A 23,078-nucleotide genomic window follows, 5' to 3' on the forward strand; every position below is an offset into this window, starting at 1 on the left:
CCTGTGTGTGTACACTTTGCTACAGAATAGAAGCTATGGCTTCAAACCCTGAATGGTGTTGGGGAAACTGAAGCAGCTGATCTTGCACACTATACATTAATGTGGAATATTTAAAAAGCAGTAACCTGTAAGTATGCTGGGCTCATGCAGCAAATTGTTTTCTACGAGGTGGCTGAACTTGGACACTCTACTTGTATTGCCATTGGACTGTGACAACAAGGTGACAAATTAGGCCAATACAACTTTTGGGGCTGCTCTCCCTCACTCCAGAAACACACACAGAGTTTGTATTTCTTGTTATGTTCTGACTATGGAAATTCAAGAACAATTTTAACTACAGAAGGCATGCAAACCATAAAGCTAATTTCAAAGAAGGATTTAATTATTTACTGTCAAGAAATATTCCAAAAAGGAAATACTTCATATTTCTTCATTTATCTGATGACTGTAGTTCACTAAGACTGCGCAATGTCCAGCATATACTGAATGTTCACTACAGGATACAGACCAGTCATTCTCACCTAGCTGCAGGTTAAAATTCCCTAGAGGGCTTTAAAAGAAAAATACCAGGGTTGAAGGCCTACCTCTTAGCATATTGATTTAATTGGCCCAGGATGGGACCAAAACTCTGGTATTCAGCTAATTCTAAGGTGCAACCAGAACTAAGAGCTCCTGCAAGAGAGCATGACAGAGCCACTTGGACTTTCTTTTCTTAGAGCAAATGTCACTTTGTTAACTGCTCTCAAACAAATCGAATATCTCTTACTAGTGTTTCAAAGTATACTGGAAATTCAAAATAACATCATCTGCAATATTTATGTCCTGTTAAGATCACCCCATATCAGTGTTTCCCAAAGCTAGGACACCTGCCCCTGGTATGTAGCATAGCATTAAAAGACACAGACAAAATTTTCTGTTTTTAATTTTCTTTCAGCACATCTAATTATAGTAAGGACAAAGTCTCAGTTAATTTGTAATTTGTCTTTAATCATGTTTTCCAATTTGCTAATCTACTTTCTAAGGAGAGCAACATCCAGCTTAGCACTTCTGGTAGACGATAACCTGTAATTAATGTGCAATAACATTTTTGTGGTTTCATTGTATTTATTTTGCAGTCGTTTTCTGTTATGAAAAGTGAAACTGATTTTCCAGGTTTTATTGCCTTTTTTAAGTTTATTAAATAAAATAATTATATTAAAAAGAACTGCTTCTATGAAAAACATTAAGTAAATAAATGACCAGGTGTCACTTAGATGTGGCAAAAACCTTGAAGGTGGCCAATTTGGGAAACAATGCCTTACAGATTTAGATTTCTTGATCCTTCAGTTAATTAGCACATATTTGAGACTTTGGTGCAAGGCACAGTTGCAGACAGAAAGAAGTACAATGCTGATATCAAAACACCTCTCATCTATTTTAGGAGACAAATAAATACCTGAACAGCTAGAAAAAGGCAACACTTAACAATGCAAGGCAATAATAAAAACATTGCCACATAGCAGAACATGACTAATCTCTGTCTGCCAGCACCTCCAACTTGATGTCAAGGTTATTTCTATCAATCTGCCTCCGCATTCACTTCCACATCTCAATTTCTGTGGTAAGAAGAATATATTTCTCTAGAACATAAAACACTTTGACGAACTGGTACAACTTATGGTCCCTCTTCTAACAAAATAGGTCATACATATAAACATGCAAAATTGTTTACATGCTTGTAAGGAGGCCACACAGGATAAGAAGGTAGGAGATAGGAGAGGAGAAACTCTGTGTACTTTCTCATGGTCCATGAACCAAAGGTTAAACTGTCCCAGATTTAGAGCAGTTTAAAGGTCACTGAGAGCCAGTGTATGAAAATGAAGGCTGATTCTATTGCTGCAATAGCTACACGTATTCAGATGTATATTCAAATATGTTCAAAATGTATTGAAAATTCATATTCCTGTAGTCTGTTCTGTTCTGTGATAGCAGGAAATGAAATATTCCAATTTTGTTTTAATATTCAGACATTTGGAAACATGGAGCTAATTTGTCCAGGTGGCTGATCGAATTTTCACTTTCATGAGGAGCTTTATCAACATGTATACATACATCTGAGTGACCGCAATTCTGGGAAATTTTTTTCACTTCTTTTTTTTCTTTTCTAAAATTGTACTATTGTCTTTAAGTTCAAGTCATACAAATTCCAAATCTGTCCCCTGTGGTCGTGGCCACTTCTAGAAGACTACTCTTAAGTTTTCATTATTTGTTCTTCCTGGATAAAACAAATTCTCAAAATCAAGGTTTTGTTGATCACTTTAAAAAGTGATTCAAGTCTTATCTTTCAGTTTTGTTGCTAGCATTTTTCTTCCTCTTCATTCCCCCCACCCCCATTATATGAGTAGTCCGTTTTCCTCTCTATATAATGTAAATTTACATAACTAGGAATTATGAATATTCCAGGTCACAGAAATTGTATGTTCATTCACAAGCACCTCCCATGAGCTAAACACTATTTTCAGTACTTTTTTGCCTAGGAAAATATAATAGATATTAACAAAAATACTTCTATACTGAGAATAAGCACACATAAGTGCTCTATCCATGTATTTTAGGAAGTCTAAAATTATTTTTGTTCTTAGAATTCCAAAACAATGTAGAAATCAAAAAGTCCCAATGGAACTTGAAATCATCCTAACTTCATCCCAAGTTTAAGCATGTTTTAAATCAGTATGCCGGTCTCATAGGCAAATTAAAAGTGTAAATAATAGAAAAAGGTCAGTTTGTATCATTTATATATTTACAAATTTAGATCTCTTATCATGCAATAGAGTTAAAAGTTTTAAATGATAATGAGTTCATATTATGAAGTGTGTGTCTTAAAGGAATAATAAGGTCACTACTGTCTTTTCTTGGTAGTATATTATTGCCTTTTTCAAGAAACTGCAAACCCAATGTAAATTGCAAAAAGAGGCTCTCATGGAATCAACGCTTCTCCCAGCATCTTCCCTATCAATACTTTTTCTAGTCTTTCCAGTATCCTCGGGTCCATAATCAACAGTGATATCAAAGAAGATCACCTTGCTAACTACCATTTCAATGGAACTACCACTGAGAAGGTCCTGATTATTTCAATCAAGAATGCACTCTCAAGTCAAAATAAAAGAAACCTCCATTTTGTCTGGAAAATTTAATGTAATCATTTTTATGTAAGCATCCCAGAAAAAAATTTATCTAGATAATTTCTTTTAAAAGCTATTATTCCAGAACAAAAATTTTCAATTCTCTTGTGCAAATAGAAGATTGCTGAGTAATATGTTAGGTGTATGTTGAATCTTACACAAAATTGCCAAATTGTTTCCCATTTTTCTTCCTGTTAGCAATGTATGAAAGACCCGGTTGCTTCACATCCATACCAGCGCTTGGTCTTGCCGGCATTGTTTTTATTTTGTTCATTCTGATAGCTGTGTGGTGGTATCATAGTGTGGTTTTAATTTGCATTTATCTAATGACTAATAATATTGAACCTCTTTTCAGTGCTTATTTGACATCTCAGTTACTTAGATGAACCTCAAAGGCACTATGCTGAGTGAACGATATGATTCTACTTATACTACATTCTTGAAAAGAAAAAACTACAGTGATGAATAACAGACCAGGTGTTGCCAGGAGTTAAGGGTGGGGGGAGGGTGTGACTAGAATGAAGTAACAAGAGGGAGCATTTTGGGGCAGATAGAACTAACTATTGTGTATCCTGATTTAGGACACTGAATGACAAGAATTTACACGTGTGTTAAAATTCATACAACTACACACCAATAAAGGTCAGTTTTGCTCTATGTTAACCAAAAAATAAAACAAAGCTATTATGCTGTAAACTGATCACTGAATTTTTCAAAATATTCTCTGACGTTATTTTTGTGAAATTTCTTGATATTAGAGTATGAGGTAATTGAGTCTAAAATTTTAAAATTCTTCTGGGAAGAAAGAAAATATTATGAATGAAATGGTACTGTGGTTTCTTTTTAATTTGGTACGTAGATTGTTGTATCTCTTTCAGGCTTTTGGATGTTATGTTCACAGATTAAGTTCAACAACATATTTTATGGATAGGAAATAAGTATACTTTTGTTAATGCTCTATGACAATCTCTTAAAATTTCAAAATCAGCCATCCAAATGCTCCTGAATCACATTGATAAATTTGGAATTAAGAGACTGCCTTTATTTCTTAGATGCAAAGAATTTCTCTTTATAAAAATATGTCTGTTGGAACACACGAGCTAAATATAGTACAATAATTGCATAACAATGCCATAAAATAATCACTATGCTTCAAATAATTGACGTAATAGCAGAATCAATAACTAAGTCTTGATCCTGCTAAGATTTCATAGCAAGATGTAGAGCAACATTATATATAACTCTAAAGAAGCTAAACGTCAACAATTTAGTTGATTGCCAAGCAATTGATAATTAGTAGGTAGATTGCAACCCTTATCATTCCCCACATCACAGAAGCATGTTTCTTCCTTAAGAATAAAACTGATGGTACTATTTTACGAAGCATTTCCCCTGATCCAAAACCTTTACCTGGAATACAATTCGAATTCTTCACTTTATGGCTGCAAGACCATGCAATAGGAAGCAGCTTTCTGCCTCCCAAATCCCGTATCCTGGCTTTTTCACCCTTGTTCACTGTCCTCCAGCCATCTGGGTGTTTTTTTAGTTCCTAAATCACACCAAGTTCTTACTCTGTTCAGGGTCCTTGCATCTGCTGTTACCTGTGATGGGGAAGGTCTTCTTGTCAATCTTTTTTCATAGTAGAATTTTTTTTGATGCTCTTGGAATCTCAACTTCTTGTCCATTACTCAGAATGGCTTTTCCTGACCATTTTATCTAAAGTAAATTTTTTCTTTTCTCCAGCACATACATTTTTTAGTTATTTCTTCAAGAGGTATCACAATTAGAAGTTTGTTTATTTGTTTACTGTCTACCTGTCCCTAGACTGCAAGGTCCAAGACAATTGAGAAGATGTTTGTTTTTCTCATTGTTTTATCTCCAACTGCTAGCACAGTGCCAAACAAGGATTAGAAAAGCAATAAATATTTATTTATGGTAGGAAGGCAGGGGGCAAGAAGGGAGATATTTGTCTACTTTGTCTTTATTTTCATTACATAGTTACCATGGCAATTTAGATTTCAACAAGAGTCAAATGATACCCCCTGTTAGCCTGTTTCAAGGTGAATATGGACAGAATCATGTGGCTCTGTAGGTTTAAAAAATGGTTGAGTGTTAAGTGTGTATCTGGTTAAACAATTTCCTTAAATCAGAGGCAATAAGTGGAAAACAACACAATATACAGATAGAACATTGTAAGTAAATTTGTAAAAGTAAGGTTACAATACATAATACATAATTATATTATATATAATATAGTTTTATGTTTTTAAAAGTATGTCTTCATTCTGGCATATAAGTTCCACAAGAGCAGGCACTGGTCCATGTTCGATGTTCCATGCTGCATCTTCAGCATCTGGCATAGTGCCGGGAACATAGTGCGTAGGAATCAAATACAATGTGATTTACAAAATAAATAACAATTAAGGGCACTATTCAGATCACCTAAATCAGAGAGTGTAATCCCCATCTCTTATCTCGTGCTATACGTACATCTGAGTTTTTCTGACATATTTCATTGATACTTAAACATCTGCTTGGGAGATGACTTTGAGTCTGAAGTCAAGGAGAATAAAATTGAATGAGGAAATCTCGCCTTCCCCATGAGATTCCCTACAGAGTTTACTTTGATGTTCATTCTTCAGAGAAATTGCGCTGCAAATGTGAATGGTAGCAGATCTACCAAAAGCAGCTCACGGGCTGTGGAAACTCTGTTAATAGCCTGTTGACCACAAGGCTACCTGCAAAATCATAGTCAACTGTGATGGGTATGTCAGGAGTATCTGAGTGCCAACAGTTGTTTTTATGACACTGAGTTGATTTTATTTGCTATTTATTTTATTATATAAAAGATTTTGGGTAACATAACATGGTGTGACTGGAATTATTTTTTAAAATCTAGGCACAGTAACTTTTACTATTGAATGTTTTATCACACTTTCAAAAATAGTACTTAGCTTAATTAAACATCATTCACTACGACCTCTCCTTTTTAACCATAAAATAGAAAAAATTTCTAATAAAATATCCCTCAAATCCTAAAATATCTCTCTGATGAAAATTCTATACTAAAGACTAAAAGTTTCAAAAGAAAATGAAGACGGGTGAGAAGTTCTGAAAGTAGTCCATGCAAAGGAGATAGGAAGATGAAACTAGTATTTGAAGGAATCTAATGAAATATAGTTGAATTGTGTCTGTTGAGGGGGCGGGAGCTGACACTGGAGAGGTCATCAGGGATCAGATCTGGAAGGACCATATTGAGTGATCATATGCCTAGTTTGCCTGGGAAAGTTCCAGTTGGCACCTGTGGTCCTGACATAATTATTAATAATTATACCCTCTTTCACAATAAAAATTTCTCCCTTTTGTACTACAAGTATATGGTTAAATTACCTACAACTCTAGTTATGACAATTGGATCTTGTCTTATGAGATAAGGGGAGTTATTGTGAAACTTTAATGCGACAATAGAATGTAACCATATTTGTGTTTTAAGAAGTCATTCTGAAGTGAAACTGTCTTTATTTGCAGAAGACAATATTGTATATAAAAATCATAAGGAATCTACAAAAACTGTTAGAATTAATAATTGCTAGAGCTAATATCACAGAATATAAAATTAATATACAAAATAAATTTCTTTTCTATATTATAGTAATTAACATTTGGGAAATAAATTTTAAAATATACAACTTAGAATAAAAGACAAAATACTTAAGAATAAAATTAAGGAAAATATGCAAGATGTCTACACTGAAATATACAGTAAGTTAGAAGAATTAAAGGAAACCTAAACAAATGGAGAGATTAACCTTGTTTATGGATTGCAAGACTCAAAATTGTGAAAATGTCAATGCTTTATAAGTTGATCTGTATATTCAACACCATTTCAATAAAGACACAGCAGGACATTTTTGTTTTGTTTCACTTTGTTTTTGTATAAACTGGCAAATTTTCTAAAGTATATAAGGATAGGAAAGATTTAAAATAGACAAATCAGTCTTGCAAAGGAACGCATATGAATGTGTTTCATATTCATTATCTTGTTTCAAGATTTACTATAAAGCTACAGTGATCAGTAACATCGTACTGACATTAAGAATACACAAATAGGGGCCGGCCACATGGCCGAGCGCTTAAGTTCTCGAGCTCTGCTTTGGCAGTCCAGGGTTTTGCCGGTTCGGATCCTGGGCTTGGACATGGCACTGCTCGTCAGACCACGTTGAGGCAGCGTCCCACATGCCACAACTAGAAGGACCCACAACTAAAAATACACAACTACGTGCTGGGGGAATTTTGGGAGAAAAAAGCAGAAAAAAAAAAAGATTGGCAACAGTTGTTAGCTCAGGTGCCAATTTAAAAAAAAAAAAAAAACGAATAGACTAATAGACTGGAATACAGATTTAAGATTTCAGAAACAGACGTAAACATGCATGTTAATAACATTTTGACAAAGTTACCAAGGAGAGTCAATGGGGAAATATTTTCAAAAAGTGGGGTTAAATTATTGGATAAATGTATGACAGAAATTAATCTCAATCTCTAACATGTATTAAACAAATACAGTGATAATTTGAGATGACTCATGAGATAAATAAAAAAGTTACAATTATGAAGTCTCTAGGAAAAAATGTGAAAATGTCTTTGCAAACTTGAAGAAGGCAAAAATTTCTTAGGACAGAAAAACACTAATTATAATAGAAAAAAATGACAAATTATACTTTCTAATTAAACATTATGCTCATCTAAGTAAATAAATAACCCAAAGACCAGAAAAAATATTTTCCCTACATGTATTTGACAAAGGATCTTTATCTAAAATTAATAAAGTACTCCCACAAGTCAACAATAAAATAAAATAAAACAAAACAAAGCAAAAAACCTGAATAGATAAAACTTTCCTCCCATTATAATGGCTAAAATCCAAAAGACTCTAGTTATCAGCCTCCGACTATCCCTAGTGATCCATATCTTCCGATATTCACACATTCACAGATTTTCCTAGACCGTTCTCACAAAAATTAACTCAAAAGAGATCAAAGACTTGAAGGTAAGATTTGAAACCATGAAATTCCTAGAAGAAAATATAGGCAGTACACTCTTTGACATCAATCTTAAAAGGATCTTTTCAAATATCATGTCTACTTGGGCAAAGAAAAAATAAACAAATGGGACTTGATCAGACTAAGGAGCTTCTGCAAGGCAAAGGAAACCAGGAACAAAACGAAAAGACAACCCACCAACAGGGAGAAAATAATTGCAAATCATATATTTGATAAGGGGTAATCTCCAAAATATATAAAGACTCATACAACTCAACAACAAAAAAACAACTCAGTCAAAAAATGGGCGGAGGATATGCACAGACATTTTTCCAAAGAAGATACAGATGGCCAACAGGCACAAGAAAAGATGTTCAACATTGCTAATCATCAGCGAAATGTAAATCAAAACTACATTGAGATATCACATTGCACCTGTTAGAATGGGTATAAATTGCCAAGATGAAAAATAACAAATGTTGGAGAGGGTGTGGAGAAAATGGAACCCTCATACATGGCTGGTGGGAATGCAAACTGCTGCAGCCACTATGGAAAAGAGTATGGAGATTTCCAAAAAAGTTAAAAGTAGAAATACAATACCACCCAGCTATTCCACTACTGGGTATTTATCACAGAACTTAAAATCAACAATTCAAAGAAAGTTATACACCCCTATCTTCATGGCAGCATTATTCACAATAGCCAAGACATGGAAGCAACCTGAGTACCCATCGAGTGATGAATGGATAAAGAAGATGTGGTGTATCTATATAATGGAATGGTACTCGGCCATAAAAAAAGACAAAATAGTCCCATTTGCAACAACATGGACGGAACTTGAGGGTATTATGTTAAGTGAAATAAGCCAGACAGAGAAAGACAAACACCATACGATTTTACTCATATATGGAAGATAAACAAATACATGGACAAATGGAACAGATTAGTGATTACCAGAGAGGAGCAGGGTTGGGAGGTAGGCATAAGGAGTAAAGGGGCACATATATATGGTGAGTGACAAATAATAATATACAACTGAAATTTCACAAAGTTATAAACCACTATGACCTCAATAAAATAATAATAATAGTAAAGAATAGCAACATACATGAGTTTGTTCTGAATAATTTTCCTCAGAAACTCAAAGACAATGGTTTCACACTATCTCTGGGAAAAAACCCTTCCTTGCTATAGTGAGGGAAGCTGTCTTCAGGAAGAAGTCCCATGTGTCAGCATATATTTTCTTGTTATATTGGGAACTAATCCACATGTATTAGAAATACTATCAAGTTTACAATAATGATCTAAAATGAATAAACCATATAAGCATTCGAGAAACTTAGGGACCTCTATCCAATTTTCTCATCTTATACAAGTTAAGACAGGCAATTGGAGAATTAGGAAATTTTTATTGAGAAACCCCTCTCTTGTGCTTTCCCCAAACGTAGAGTTTAACAAGGGTGGGGAGGCTACTTATACTTTTAGGAATATCCCCAGGAAATAAATAATGACCCTGTAGTAGTAATAAAAACAGCAACAATAATATATAAAGGATGCTTACCATGTGCCAAGTTCTTAATATGTATTATAATTACTACTCCAAAAAAAGCTTATGGAGAATAATTGTCTTCCTTTTTTTATATGAAGAGGCTGAGGCTGAATGAAGTTAAGTAGGTTTACTGAGGGCCATTGAGTAGCAAATGGCAGGGGTAGGAATTTGAATCCTGGTTAAGTGTGGCACCATAGCTTATGCTCTTAAGGACCACACTACACTGTAGAACCCATTTGCTTTTTTGTTCTTGTCAGCAGTTATATATGTTGGATTTAGAATGAGATACTGTAGAAAAGATGAAAAGCTTCTTCTTTCTTTTTTTCAAAGAAGATAAATTTCAGGAAAAAGGAGAAGAAATTTTTATTATTTAATTAAACATAATTATTGAATATCTATTTGGGGTAAGGCACCTCTCTAAAAGCCTGGGGTGTATCAGTGGATGAAATAGCATTTCTCTCTAATCAATCTTGCCTTCTAGCTGAGAGAGATAGGAAATAAAAAGTAAAAGTAATAAACCAGTAAGCAATCTAATAAAAAATTGTCTACTTCCTTACTGAAGGCTGAGAGTACTAAGGTAAGATAAAACATAGAAGAGGATAAGTGGGATGGTGAGTACAGGATTTAGGGGTATTTGCACCGATCAGTGAATGATCAGTATAGGCCTCATTGAGAAGGTGAGATCTGAGCAAGACTTGAAGAAGGTGAACTAACCAGTGGATGTCTGAGAGAAATGCATTGCATAGGGAAGAGAATATTAAATGTACTTTCTTTGTTGTTATCATGACTGATGTCTGGGAACTGAGAAAAACATTTGAGAAGTGTTACACTCTCATTTAATACAAGTGTGGTAGACTGCCAAGAAGAGTCAGAACTTGCTAGAAAAGGCCAAAAACCAGCCTTGAGTTCCTTTTTCTTCACCCACCTTATAGCCTTATACTAGAAGTTCAGGGATTCAGTGAGAGAGGAGTTCTTGTGGAAGAGGGTTATCCGCCTAAGAATAGAAAGAGCTGTGCTGTATCATCTCCCTTCCTCCCACAGTGGTACTGGCTCCACCTGTACCTCAAGGCAATTGAAAATGAAAGCCAAGAAATCCACTCAAAGATGTCTAAGTCTAGGAGGACTAACAGAGGTAATTCGTCTCTCTATCCCAAACAGGAAATTTGCATATCCGCTTCTTAGTGTTCTCTGAACGCAGGGTGGATAGAGAATTCTTAGGGAAATTTGACCTGCATTCTTTAGAATCTGAGCAGTTCTAATGACTACCATAGCCTGATTCTTTCCTGAAAAATTCTAAAGGTAACAGGGTGGTTTGAACAACCCCAACAGTGAATCTGAGTGAGAAAGAACTTCAGTTTCAGAATCTGACAGGCAATTTTGCTGTTTTGTTATTTATTTATTCATTCATTCATTCCTCATGAGCTAAATGGATGCCAGGCAAATAGTCATATTGGAATCATTTTAAAAAGACTGTCTATTTGGCAAGACAATGCTAGCAGAGAGTCAGGGTGAACGTGTCCTGGAAGTGGAGTTGAGAGAGTATCATACAACGTCAGCCATCATACAGCATAACCCACATCAGGGAATGTGGTGCAATGCTGGAGGTTCCCAGAAGAAGAAAGGAGGAAGAGGATTACCTCCATAGAACTCACCCAATTCCCCCATGAAAGAATGACTCAGCATCATGCATCTGTCACCCAGACAGTTCAAATTAAGATCTTTCTGCTCCTTTATCTGTCCTCCCTCTCTCCACCACAATCTTGAAAAAGCCAAAAGCAGCATAATAAGAGGAGAGAAGGAGCCTAACAAAAAAGTGAAGAAATAGTGTCAGGCTGAAGAAATCTTAGGGCAGGCCTGATCAGAGAACAGAAAAAAATTCCAACTGAATGACAGATTGAAGGATCAATTTCAATGAGAATTTAATACCTGAAAATGAAATTATTGTAAACTCTAAGAGGAATGGAAAAGTTATGGAATTTACCTTAGATACTACCCAGATGTGGAGAAGAGAGATTCAACAGATGAGGTTTGAAGAGAAACAATTTCTAGATGATACTTATCTAAGTCCAGCATGTTCAATAAATCAGTTATTGTGAAATTCAGGCAGATTTTAAGTATCATCTCATAATACAAAGTGTAAAATTAAATATCTTAATAATAATATCTAAACATGGCTGTATTTCTATCATTCATTTTCCACATTTTTAGGAGTGGACATCACATATTCCAATATACCAATATCAATCAAACGTCTTATAGATATAACAAAAAATGTTAGTTATAGGCTTAAGGGACTTCCCTAAGATAACTTAGTTTATAAAACTTATGTGGGTGTAGAATAAACTAAAAATAACTAAATATTTATAATTTCCAATAACTTGATCAATGAAGTATGATTTTATAAAGATTGTGAAGTTATTATTTAAATAATTTAAGTAATCATTTAAGTAATTTGTTGTGGAATTGAATGAAGAATAATCAAGTCCAAATATATCCATTTTTAAAAATCCAAGAGGTGTTTTTTGAAAATTATTAAAAACTAATTTTTAAATAATGTAAACTTCTATCAACAAAGGAAAGTTAAAAGGAGATAATTTGTTAAATGATCATTTTTACCTGAAATCATCAAGATGCTGTTGTTATTGTCCAAAAATTATCACTTCAAATTTTCCCTATGAAGAAATACCAGAGAAAACTACTTTCCTTTCAAGAAATGGAAAATATCTGAATGCTGCCTCAAATTTACAATGCCTTATTTCTTCTTTCATTTTGGAATAATTTAAGAAGAATATGTACTCACTCAATCTCTCATCTATTGGGGAAATTATTCTTTTATGAGATAAAAAAGACATTATCCAAAAGTGGCAGATTTGTGTGTAGATGCCTGAGTATAGGGCAACTTGCTTTTAGAAAGACGATTATTTGAAAAGAACTAAATGCTTGCTTATTCTAATAGAATAAGATGAAGGGGGATACTGGAAGAAAATAGGTAAAATAGGTTTTAAGAAACAACTGATAATTTATTAACATGTAATTACTAGCATCTATTCTTTTACCAAAAGATTATAATGTATCAATATCGAAAAATCACTGAGGCACTAAAATCTCCTGTACATATTTCTATAGGCCATTCGCAGTGCATTTTGCACTTAATTCCAAAAAAGCTCCAAAATAATCACAGTATCTCTTGATCCTATTGTATCCAAGTTTTCATGCTTAATATTTCTGAAATTAATTGAAGCTCACAACTGTTATGATTTTATGACCATTTAAGATGGTCATGTTTCTTTTTTCCCTATTTGACTGTATTTGCCTATTCATGTTGGATTGACAAAGACTCAGAGAAGAAGTATCAGTTGCAAGTGATGGTAGGAAAATAGATCCATTTTCAAGCATATAACTTGAAGACTTACAGGATAGGAAGTGGGTTGAGCAAAAACCCATCAACTGGCCATTGATTAGTGAATTTAGTCTATGTTAAAATAAGATCATGTATGACCGTATAGCTAATTATCCTTAATATGGTCCTCTATTACATAAATAATATTTTAAAAATACTAAAGAAAAATCATTTTCAAAACATTTTTTAAAAATTTACACCACTTTTCTCCTTCAAAAAAGTATTATTCATTTTCTCAATTGGAGGGTGAAAACCTCTCCAACTGAGACCAACAAATCCAGCAAGGACCGTAGTGACCAAGAAAAGAATGTTGGAATATCGAAACCAATCAATTAGATAATTGTAGATCAGTTTCAGCTGGCTGGTGGGATCTGTTTCTCTGTCCCGTTCTTTCACCATGCTAGGATGCTGTTATAGTCTCTCACAGCACCATGTGACTTTCTTATGTCGCATTTACCTGAGTTAAAATTTAATAATTGCCTGTACACCTCTTTGACCATTGCCTCCCACCCAGTGAGAATTCACACTCCATCATGGCAGATATTGTGGCTTCTGTTGCCCCGTAATAATACATCTGGTTCCTACCACAGATCTGGCTGAAATACTGTTCGTTTTTGTATCCAGAGTTGTTTCCCTCAATTATGTATTTCAAAAGTGTTTTCAAAAGCAACTTATAAAAAGGTACTAATAACCTACAAAAAAGAACGTGAATAAGTCAGTCATTTATTTCTTTGAGATTATATTGGAAGTTATATTCAGATTGTTTGGGCCATTTTATTTAAATATGTCCAGATAAATTACAGAACTCAGCATACATTTGTCTCACTACATATACTTTGGTTCTACAACTAAACAAGTTCATGGCAGGGTTTCAATTATTACAAAGGACCTTTGCTTAAAGAGCCTTCCTTGTTCTCCCCACTATTATGTTATTTGGTATTCACATGGTTTTCTTTATGAATGGGTGGAGAGTGTAATATCAGTGCTACTTATTTAGCATCTACATGGCACTTTATCTATAGAGTTATACAATGATTTTTATAATGATATAGAATTAGTACCGTATTTTGCACACACATATCATAATACTATAGGGCTTAATGTGATTTAGAGTTAAATTTTCTTTTTACTCTAAGCCACTAATGTGTAACTTAAAAGAAGTTTTTTATTTCCTTTTAAAGATTATTTATTCTCTAGGATATGGAAGAAATGAATAGCAAATAACCCTCCAGGAAAGCAAACTGAAGAGGCCTTTTACATCTCAAAACAATCCAAGGATTTCTCTATTTTTAAAAAGAAAAAGGTGACTATACTTGTGTAATGTGGTAGATTGCGCTAGAAATGTGACTAGGGCAGTCAATCCTGCTGGACAGCTAATATTCAAGGAGCCTTGAGTAAGTCCCTTAACCTCTCCATATCTCATTTTTTACAGCCATCAGAAGGATAAAATATTATCTTCCTCATCTAGCTCATAAGGCTATAGAGAGAATAAGAATGTGCATGCAAACATTCTCAGAAAAATTAAAGCCCCGATTTCTAGAAATTATAAGTTCCTCTTCCTCTAGAAATTAAAACTCGATATTAAGTTATCACATGCCCAAGTTAACCAAGCAGTTTCTTGTATGATCGAGATAATTAAAAATGTCAACGTTAGATGTCTATGTATTGAGGATAAAGATATCCAGATATTGAAGTAGTAATATTATTTCTACTTTGATATTAAGTATAGTTGCCTGAATTTTATCTCTCACTTTTCTAAGGATTTTTGTGGGAAAACTGCAGGGTGATGTTGAGCAAGATATTCTGTAAACTTGCTCAATGGAAGGCAGGATCTCTGAAAATGAGATGACACGCAGTAGTTAAATTGCTGGGTAACGACTGAATTGTAGATTAAACTCTGCTCTATTTTTGCAGACATAACCATTAAGAAAATATATTTTCTAAACATAATTTTGGTTGAGGGTCTAAATAATGTTATTTAACATGTTCTTAAACTCATAAAACAACTGAATAGCAGATTATTTCTGAGCATTTTTATTTAGAGCTTTCAATCGAGATAAGATAAATTTAATAATGGTGTGATTGATGGCAACTGAGCATCTCAAACCGTGCTGCTATACAGAATGAATATTTTAATTTCTTCAGAGGGCAGATTGGATGCAAGGTGTCTGTTCTAGATTCCATTATCTGAAGATAGACTCAAATAATTATAAAAATTCGAGCTAATAAATATCTTATAGATAATCAAGACTAGTTAGTACACTTATAATATAAGAAAGCACATTGATGGGATGAAACTGGTCCAAAACTTCAGAAGATAATTAGTGATAGATATAAAATATAACCAGTTATCTTTATGATGTGTACATATACATATTTTTAAATATTTTTTGAGAGAAAACTCCAAATTTATTTACACAAAAAGGGCATCTTTAGAAAAAGACATACTGAGATAAGAGTGGCTATGGCCCAGAAGAAAAGGCAGGGAAGAAACAGGCTTTCTGAGGCCCTACGTGGGGAGAAGGGCTCTGGGACAAAGTGATAAGCACTGGGTAAATGCTGAATGGTGGGGGCCACAGAAAGGAGAAAGCTCCCGTTGGAGCAACACTGTTGGCAGGTCACGGGTAGGACTCACAGTGACCTCGCTGATAACTCTGTCAGGGATCCCAGTTAGTTAGTGCTGCTGAGTGGAGTGAGAGATGCACCATGGTTCCTGGAGGGCACCACCAAGGGACATAGGACAGGAAGCCCAGGATGGGGAGTATATGTATACATATACACACATTTATTTTATATATATATATATATATGTTTATTCATTGTTATACATCTACCTCTATCTCTAGCCACATACATAATTATCATTATTTTATATTACTTCTAATTATCTGCTTTTTTAAGCCAGTCATTTAATCTCTCTATAATCTTGATTTCTAAGTCTGTCAAACTTGATTGACAATAACTACTTCACAGATTTTAGTAAAATTGTGTGCATACAATATATATTAATTATATATTAACTAATTAAAATTTATTTTATATAGTTAAGATATAACCTTTATTAATTGAAATATATATTATTTATTAATATTTATACATAAAAATTTGGTTCCACGTTTATATGCACATGACACAATTAGATGTAAAAATCTGAAATTGATACTAGGTTGTGACTATTTGGTTTCTGACTTTGAAGATGTCGTATAGATCTCTTATAACCCAGTGATAGAGAGATGAATTATTCTCTCCACATCTACCTGAATAGGGTATCACATCTGGAATGTCCATCCCACTGGAAATTCTGAATCTTTAAGTATTTAAATTGTGCTGACACCCATGGTCGTCAAATAATTTCTGAACTGTGCTAATTATAACTTTTAACCAATCTTCTGTGATCAGTGACTTTAGCAGAAGTACTTTGGAGAACTATGTAGGGGAGGAAAAGGTAGTTTTCCTTTACCTTTCTAGGTTCTTGGCTGAGACACCCTATAATAAAAAAATTAAGAGAAAAACAAACAGAAGTTTAATAACATGTATTCCTCCTGTACACACAGGAGAGACCCAGGAAAACTGAGTAACTCCCTGAAATGGCCCAACCCACCACCCTAAAGGCCATCACTAGCTAAAGACAAAATAAGATGTGGAGGTGGGGGGACTCAGTTATGGGAGATTATCAGGCAAAGAACCGTAAACAAGGGTAAAGTTGCTCTGCAGATTTAAGTCTCTGCTGCCTCCATTGATAAATTTCTAGAGATTTAGTCATCCTTCTCTTCCTGGTACTGAGAGGAAGACACCCTTACAAATGGAGATTTCCATTATAAATGTAAATGCCTCTTACAAAAGGGTATCTTCTATATTTACTTTTCAGAGTTTTTCCTGTGTCTGCTGTCTTAAAAATAATCAGCCTAAAATAATCCTTATGGCAAAGAGGCATATTTTGGCATGTCAAATTTTGCTCCCCTTCAATCACAAGTATGTGTCATTCCAATAAAGCCTACTCGTACTTAAACTGTGGAAAGTCTCTCTTGGAGTTGCTAGGAAATTGTGACAGTGAGAAATAGCCCTAGCCCTAGTAACATAATATTTACAACAAAGATAAAGTCTCTAAAGTCGGTCGTAACTTTCAATTTGAACAGAAATCCTTGACATGAAACAAATTTTAAAATGTGTATAAGAGAGACTTCTATCATTAAATACTTTGCAATTCAGTTGTTTTGAGATGATTCACTCTTCTAAACTGAATGCAAGATATCAGAGAGACATTTATGTAACTAATTATTTAAATTAAAAGCCAATTTTTCAATTCCTGCCTACAATCCAGATGTTTTGTTTAGAAGGTGGTGGGCAGCTGAATTCTGAAAAATACTGGGTGATAAGTATTTCTTTTCTCTTTTTTAAGGTAGATGTTTATCTCAGGGTAGACTGTTTGAAATGTTAATGTCTACAACTAAGCCATAAAATATGCTGAGAAAATGATTTTTTCTAAGTAACACCAGGTGGAAAAGATAGGACGTAACAAGCTTGTCTATAGAGATTAATTCTGTAAATAAAGAGAGTTATAGTGAAGAATTACAATACTCCCTCTACATGCATGGTCATAGCCTGTTAAAGTTAAAAACTATGAAAAAATTAGTTATGGGATGCAAAATTTTAGGAGCTCATAGGAAAAGTCACCTGAAGCATTTCTATTCCGGCACTAGCCAGGAACAGAAAATATTTACAAATCTTTAATTCAATTTTCTTTTAAAAAATTCAGTAGTGGCACTTCAAAGTAAGAGTTACATTAATTATTGAAAATTCAATCAAATTCATCCCTGTTCAACTTATCCTTGAAAGATAATTCTTTGCCACTCTAAGTATATTATAAAGTCTACTTTTATTCTAATAGAAATAAAAACATCCTTAACTCTAGCTCTTGTTCCTATTTACTATAAATAATTTTCTATTGTATCCCAATTTCTTTCTTCTGCTTAGGGTATTTCTACTCTAAGATGGAATGTAGTTACATCAAAAGAGTTTATAAGATAGTGAAATTTGTTTTAAAACCTACATATATGAATAGTTGTACATGGAGTGTATATAGTCTGTCCATACAGTTTGTGAGTACAGTTACATACACATTCATGTACGTATGCAAGTTTTATGTTTTCAATCAATGTTTTCTCATAATGAAGTGAGTTTATTAAAATTCTGTATAGTTATTTCTTATCCTTTATGGTTTGTATAATACACTCAGTGATTTACATTCAAATAGAAAATGCTGTATATAAAATTGGCTCATTGTGCTCAGTTGAAGTGGTAATAATCAAAGCACTTGTAAACATTATATATGGTGATGAATAAACTTTTGGAAATCAGTAAAGCATATGCCACTTTTCTTCAATGTGCGATCTAGGGTACTTGTTGAAAGTGAGTATTCCACCTCAGACATAACGATTCAGAATCTTTCAGTGTATGCTTCAGGAATCTCCATTTTAGCAAGTTCTCCAGGTCATTCTTACGACATCTTAGATCATTTTTAGTTTCAGAAATTAACTATTTCACATAAGAAGAAATATTAGCTATTAACATCCTCACCCCAATGCTTTAAATTCCTCCTGGTTTTACTTTTGTGTAGACACAATCTAATGAATTTAATCAATTTAATGAGGGGGAAAACTTACTCTTTGGAGTTATGCAAATCAAAAAGTCAATTAATTATTATCTTTAAAATTTCCCTTCAACTTTCTAGTTGGTACTACTGTCACTGTTTACCCAAAAAGCCTCCTTCAAATTGGTTCCTAGTACTCCATATTTTTTCAGTACTCATTGTCCTTCTTTAGGATCAGCTTCAGAGATCAGAGCTTCTGTTTCCATCCAGCGCTATTCAGCCATCCAAATGGCTTTTTTATGGGGTTGCAGCAAAGTGAAACTCTGATCACATTCTCTGCACCATATTGCACTGACTCCATTCTCAGTCATTATTGAGAAAATGTAAAAATCCTCCTATTGAAGAGTTTACATGGCACATAATTCCCATCATTTAGAGCTATTTAAACAGCTCATCTAGGCTACTATGCTAAGAATTGAAAATTAAAATATATCACTAAGTTTTACTTTTTATAATATTGGGAAAGAAACAGTGGAGCTATTGCAACAAGAAGACATCTTAAATATGAAAATATTATGAATAAAATTACACATGTTTTGGTTAAAATAAGACCACTGGAGACAAAATACATAAGATTATCCTCATCTATTTAGTTATAAAGTTATTTACTAACATGGATGTGAGTAGGAAGGAATGATGTATTTCCCTATGACTTGTCTTGATTTTAATCCACAGGTTTCATAAATGGTAGAAACATGAGAATATTTTCTATCCAAAAAGTAACTATCAACTCTCTAATTTCGAAAACAAATTAAGAGATGCACAGAACATTTAATAGAAAAATACGCGTGCAAATTTTGAATAGAAAAAATTGTTTTTCCAGGATTCCACTAAAATATATGGGCACATAAACCATTTCCAGTGAAAGGCCCTCCCTTCTTCTGAGAAAGCTACTTAATCTTATACTCTTAATGAAAATACACTTTATTTTTATAGTAAAGGAGAATGGTATGAAAAGTGCTGTGAGAGTTACGCAGGCCCTCTCTCTGCTTAGAAACCCCAAAGAGAGGCTTCACTCCTTGTTTTGCCTGGGTCTCTTCAGTATCAGAAATCTACATTCCTCATTACCTACCCTAGAGAATGAAGGACCCAAAAAGTTAACTAGAAATTTTCAATAAAATAAATAATAGTTTAACCACCATCCCTTTTAGCTCCCTGTGTTACACCTGCTACTTAAAAGAGTGGTGTCAACTCCCATGAAAACCTTAGGGAAATGGCTTGATTTATTTTGTAGCTAGTTTTTCTTTTCCTTTTTTTTGGGGGGGGGCAGATTTGAAGTAATTCTTATGGAGTTTTATTTCAAAATGACAGCATAGAAGAGTGTAAGTAATGTAAATAGAGGACCTCTAACCTGCCTTTGGTCCTGGCTGGAGATCCTGAAAGGATGAGTGTGTGGGGGTGTTATTTAGGTGGGTTGTTAAATGGTGAACAATACGTGAAAGGATATTCCCCTGACACTTTTGGTGCAAGAAAGTTCAAGAAAATTTAGGTGCAAAGCACTTCAGAGCACATACCTGCTCAGGGTTTTGGGGAAACCATCGCCCCCCCTTTCCCATATTTTCTATTCAGTGCAGCAAGGTGGTAAGACATTAATCCATAATTTCAAAATTTGGGCATCACATTCACCTGGTTCAGCATATCTATCAACACTGCAGGAAGGCCAACTCTTTTCCAGACATACATTCCTCCATGCATTCATCAACTACATTCTCCACCCCTGCCCAGTAGTCCCCCTCCCATCTCAAGAAGGGAATAAAGATAATCAGAGCAGGGTCCCCAGACATCATTAGTGCCCCCTTGGCTCTGTCGACCTTCTGTCTGCACTATATGGATGTCCTGTGTAGATTTAGAGATGTCCTGTGAGGTCAGACAAGCCTCTTTCCCTTTGGCCCTAGTCAGGACTGCTGTCCCTGGTGCTGAAGCATGTTTTCCCATCAGAGAGGCTGCTGCCAGGTCAATGGGGCTGGATAGAAAACCTGGGTGACTGATCGTAAGAATGCCCAGGTGCAGGAGCAAGCAGTACTTTGGTGTACAGGAACAGAATCCCTCCTCCCACACACATATCTCCTGGGTGTGCGCCAGGACCCCATCTGCAGTTTTCTCCTCCAGACCCCCACCCCAAACGCCTCCAATACGGCCTTAAATGCCGGCATGTATCAACACAGCCCACCTCGACAACAGATTGCAGTAACATCAAAATGCTATCCCAAAACGCAAAGTCTTTATGACGTTAGCTTTTCCACTCTAAAACAAAACAAATAAATAAATTCCAATAAATTAATAAATAAACGAAAGTGACCTTCGTCATTCCTCCCTCCCTTTCCCGCCGCCTGTATTCACATTCCCCTAAATTCTAAAGCCCCAAATCCTAGAAGAGTGCTCTAAATCCGGGTGGTCTCCGTAGTTCCACATCCCCACCCCTTCCCCCACCTCTCCGGAACAAAACGACACCGAAAACAGCCCATCTTACCCCGGGTAGAGCGACAGCAGGAGCAGAATCCACACCGTCATTTTCTGTGAAAATACAGGAGTCGAGTAGACTGAGCTTCCTGTGCTCCATATATTTGTCGAACTCATCGCTTTTTTTTTTTTCTTCCTCTGCCTCTTGCCTCTTGGTTGCAGAAGCCCTCCCCTTTGTATTATTATTATGCTTATGATCTGATGGTGGCTCCCCCCACCTGCCTCTAGTAGGGCTTGTCACTGGGGAGCTGTATTGCTACCAGCTTCAGGAATTAATATTCAGGGAACAGAAATAAGATCAGCACAAACGCTTGCAGATACCATCAAAGCGTCAGTTCAGGGAGCAGCTTCCAAGTCTGGGAGAATAATATAATTGAGGCAGGGGGAGGGTACAGGGAGAGACGCATACCGAGACAAATAAGGGAGAGAGAAACGCGCGCACACATACTCATTTCCCTCACACTCACACATACTCCCCCAGGTCCATCGACTTAGGTTTGTTTGCTTGCTTTGTTTTGATTCTTTCTTTAGAGGGGGCCGGGCTGTGTGTGTGTACGCGCGTGTGTGTGTGCGTGTGTGTATTTAAAAGAAATAGAAAAATCACTAGAATTTCTGCGTGATCAGCTATCACGCAGATTAACTATGAGGTCAAAGTGGAAGTGATGCACGCTGCTGCAGCACGAATTAACACATGCGTGGTGTCTTTCCAGCGCTTTTTAACCCTTCACGGCACACACAGCATGCAAGGACTGACTTTCGTGGGGACAAGAGATGCTTTAGCAATCCCATAAACTATGTCACCAGCGACAGAAGTGTATCTCCTCAGTTCTGCCAAGAATCCTTATTTAAAATCATGCAGTCTTGGAAATCATTATTACAATGTGGGGGAGGGGAGCAGAGAGTGGGGGAGGAGAGACTGTTTCTCTGTAAGCCATCCTATAGGAAAACAGATTTGGTGGATTTTCAATTTGAATGAAGGGAGACATACTGAAAGAATTAAAAGAAATTAAGAAATTCTGTGCTCCCCAGGATTCACTACTCCTTTTTCTGTTCTCCATCCCCAGCGAAAATGTAGACACAAACTACTTGAAAGTTGAAGAATGTAAATGTATGGCAATAGCTGCCTGAGTAAAGAGTGTAGACCACAAAATAGGAGGCTGCTTTTTAAAGGAAGGTTGGACAAAGGGGGAGGGTTAAGAGGATATTTAACAATATAAAGGGATTTTTGTCTGCTGTGTGGGATTGACTTTTTTTTTGTTCTGCCTCGTGATAATCTTGAAAATTTCTGGGGTGGATGAGTAGTGTTAGTATGCTTCCCTCTTGCCTAGAATGTTACCATGGATACTGATACTTGGGAGATATCCCTCTTTGCCAACCTAGTTCATCTGCCACAGAGGAAACCCCATTCACTCATCACGGAGAATAATGTGGAGGAGGGTTTCAAGGTTTCTGTAGAGTAAGGGCCACAGCAAAGATGTTCGTATAGAGGTACAGATGAAGACAACCAATCAGACACCTTCCTGGAACTTAGCAGGGAGTCATTGCAAAACCAGTGCCTTTTCTACAAGAAAAAAGTCTTCTAGGTAGGGAACTTGAGTAAGGAGTCCAGGAGGCATAGAAATATAACATGAGATGAGTAGGTCCATACCATCTCCAACCCTAAAATATACCCAAGAGAAACAGCGAGAAGACAGAGGCTGAGGAGACACATTCTGATGATGAAGCAAAAAAGGCCTGACAGACACACCTGCAAATGTGCATGCTCTTAGAACTCTGCTTCAGGCAGTTATTTCATGGCATTTGAACAAAATCCAATTAA

The 23,078-nt window shown here is 35.3% G+C and overlaps 1 protein-coding gene across 2 annotated transcripts in view; it reads right to left on the reverse strand.

The window, feature by feature from the left end:
* GABRG2 (gamma-aminobutyric acid type A receptor subunit gamma2) overlaps nucleotides 1-22,040 on the reverse strand; it is a 100,392-nt gene extending 78,352 nt beyond the window's left edge. The window contains exon 1 of one of the 2 annotated variants that reach the window (XM_070232630.1): nucleotides 21,270-22,040. In XM_070232630.1, the coding sequence (XP_070088731.1) occupies nucleotides 21,270-21,376 (107 nt within the window). In that variant the 5' untranslated portion in view covers nucleotides 21,377-22,040. The remainder of the gene's footprint in view (nucleotides 1-21,269) is intronic. The other variant, NM_001433549.1, reaches the window with a different exon arrangement.
* Nucleotides 22,041-23,078: the final 1,038 nt, after the last annotated feature.

Source organism: Equus caballus, chromosome 14 (genome assembly GCF_041296265.1).
Source record: "Equus caballus isolate H_3958 breed thoroughbred chromosome 14, TB-T2T, whole genome shotgun sequence".
In the NCBI taxonomy this organism is placed as follows: Eukaryota; Metazoa; Chordata; class Mammalia; order Perissodactyla; family Equidae; genus Equus; species Equus caballus.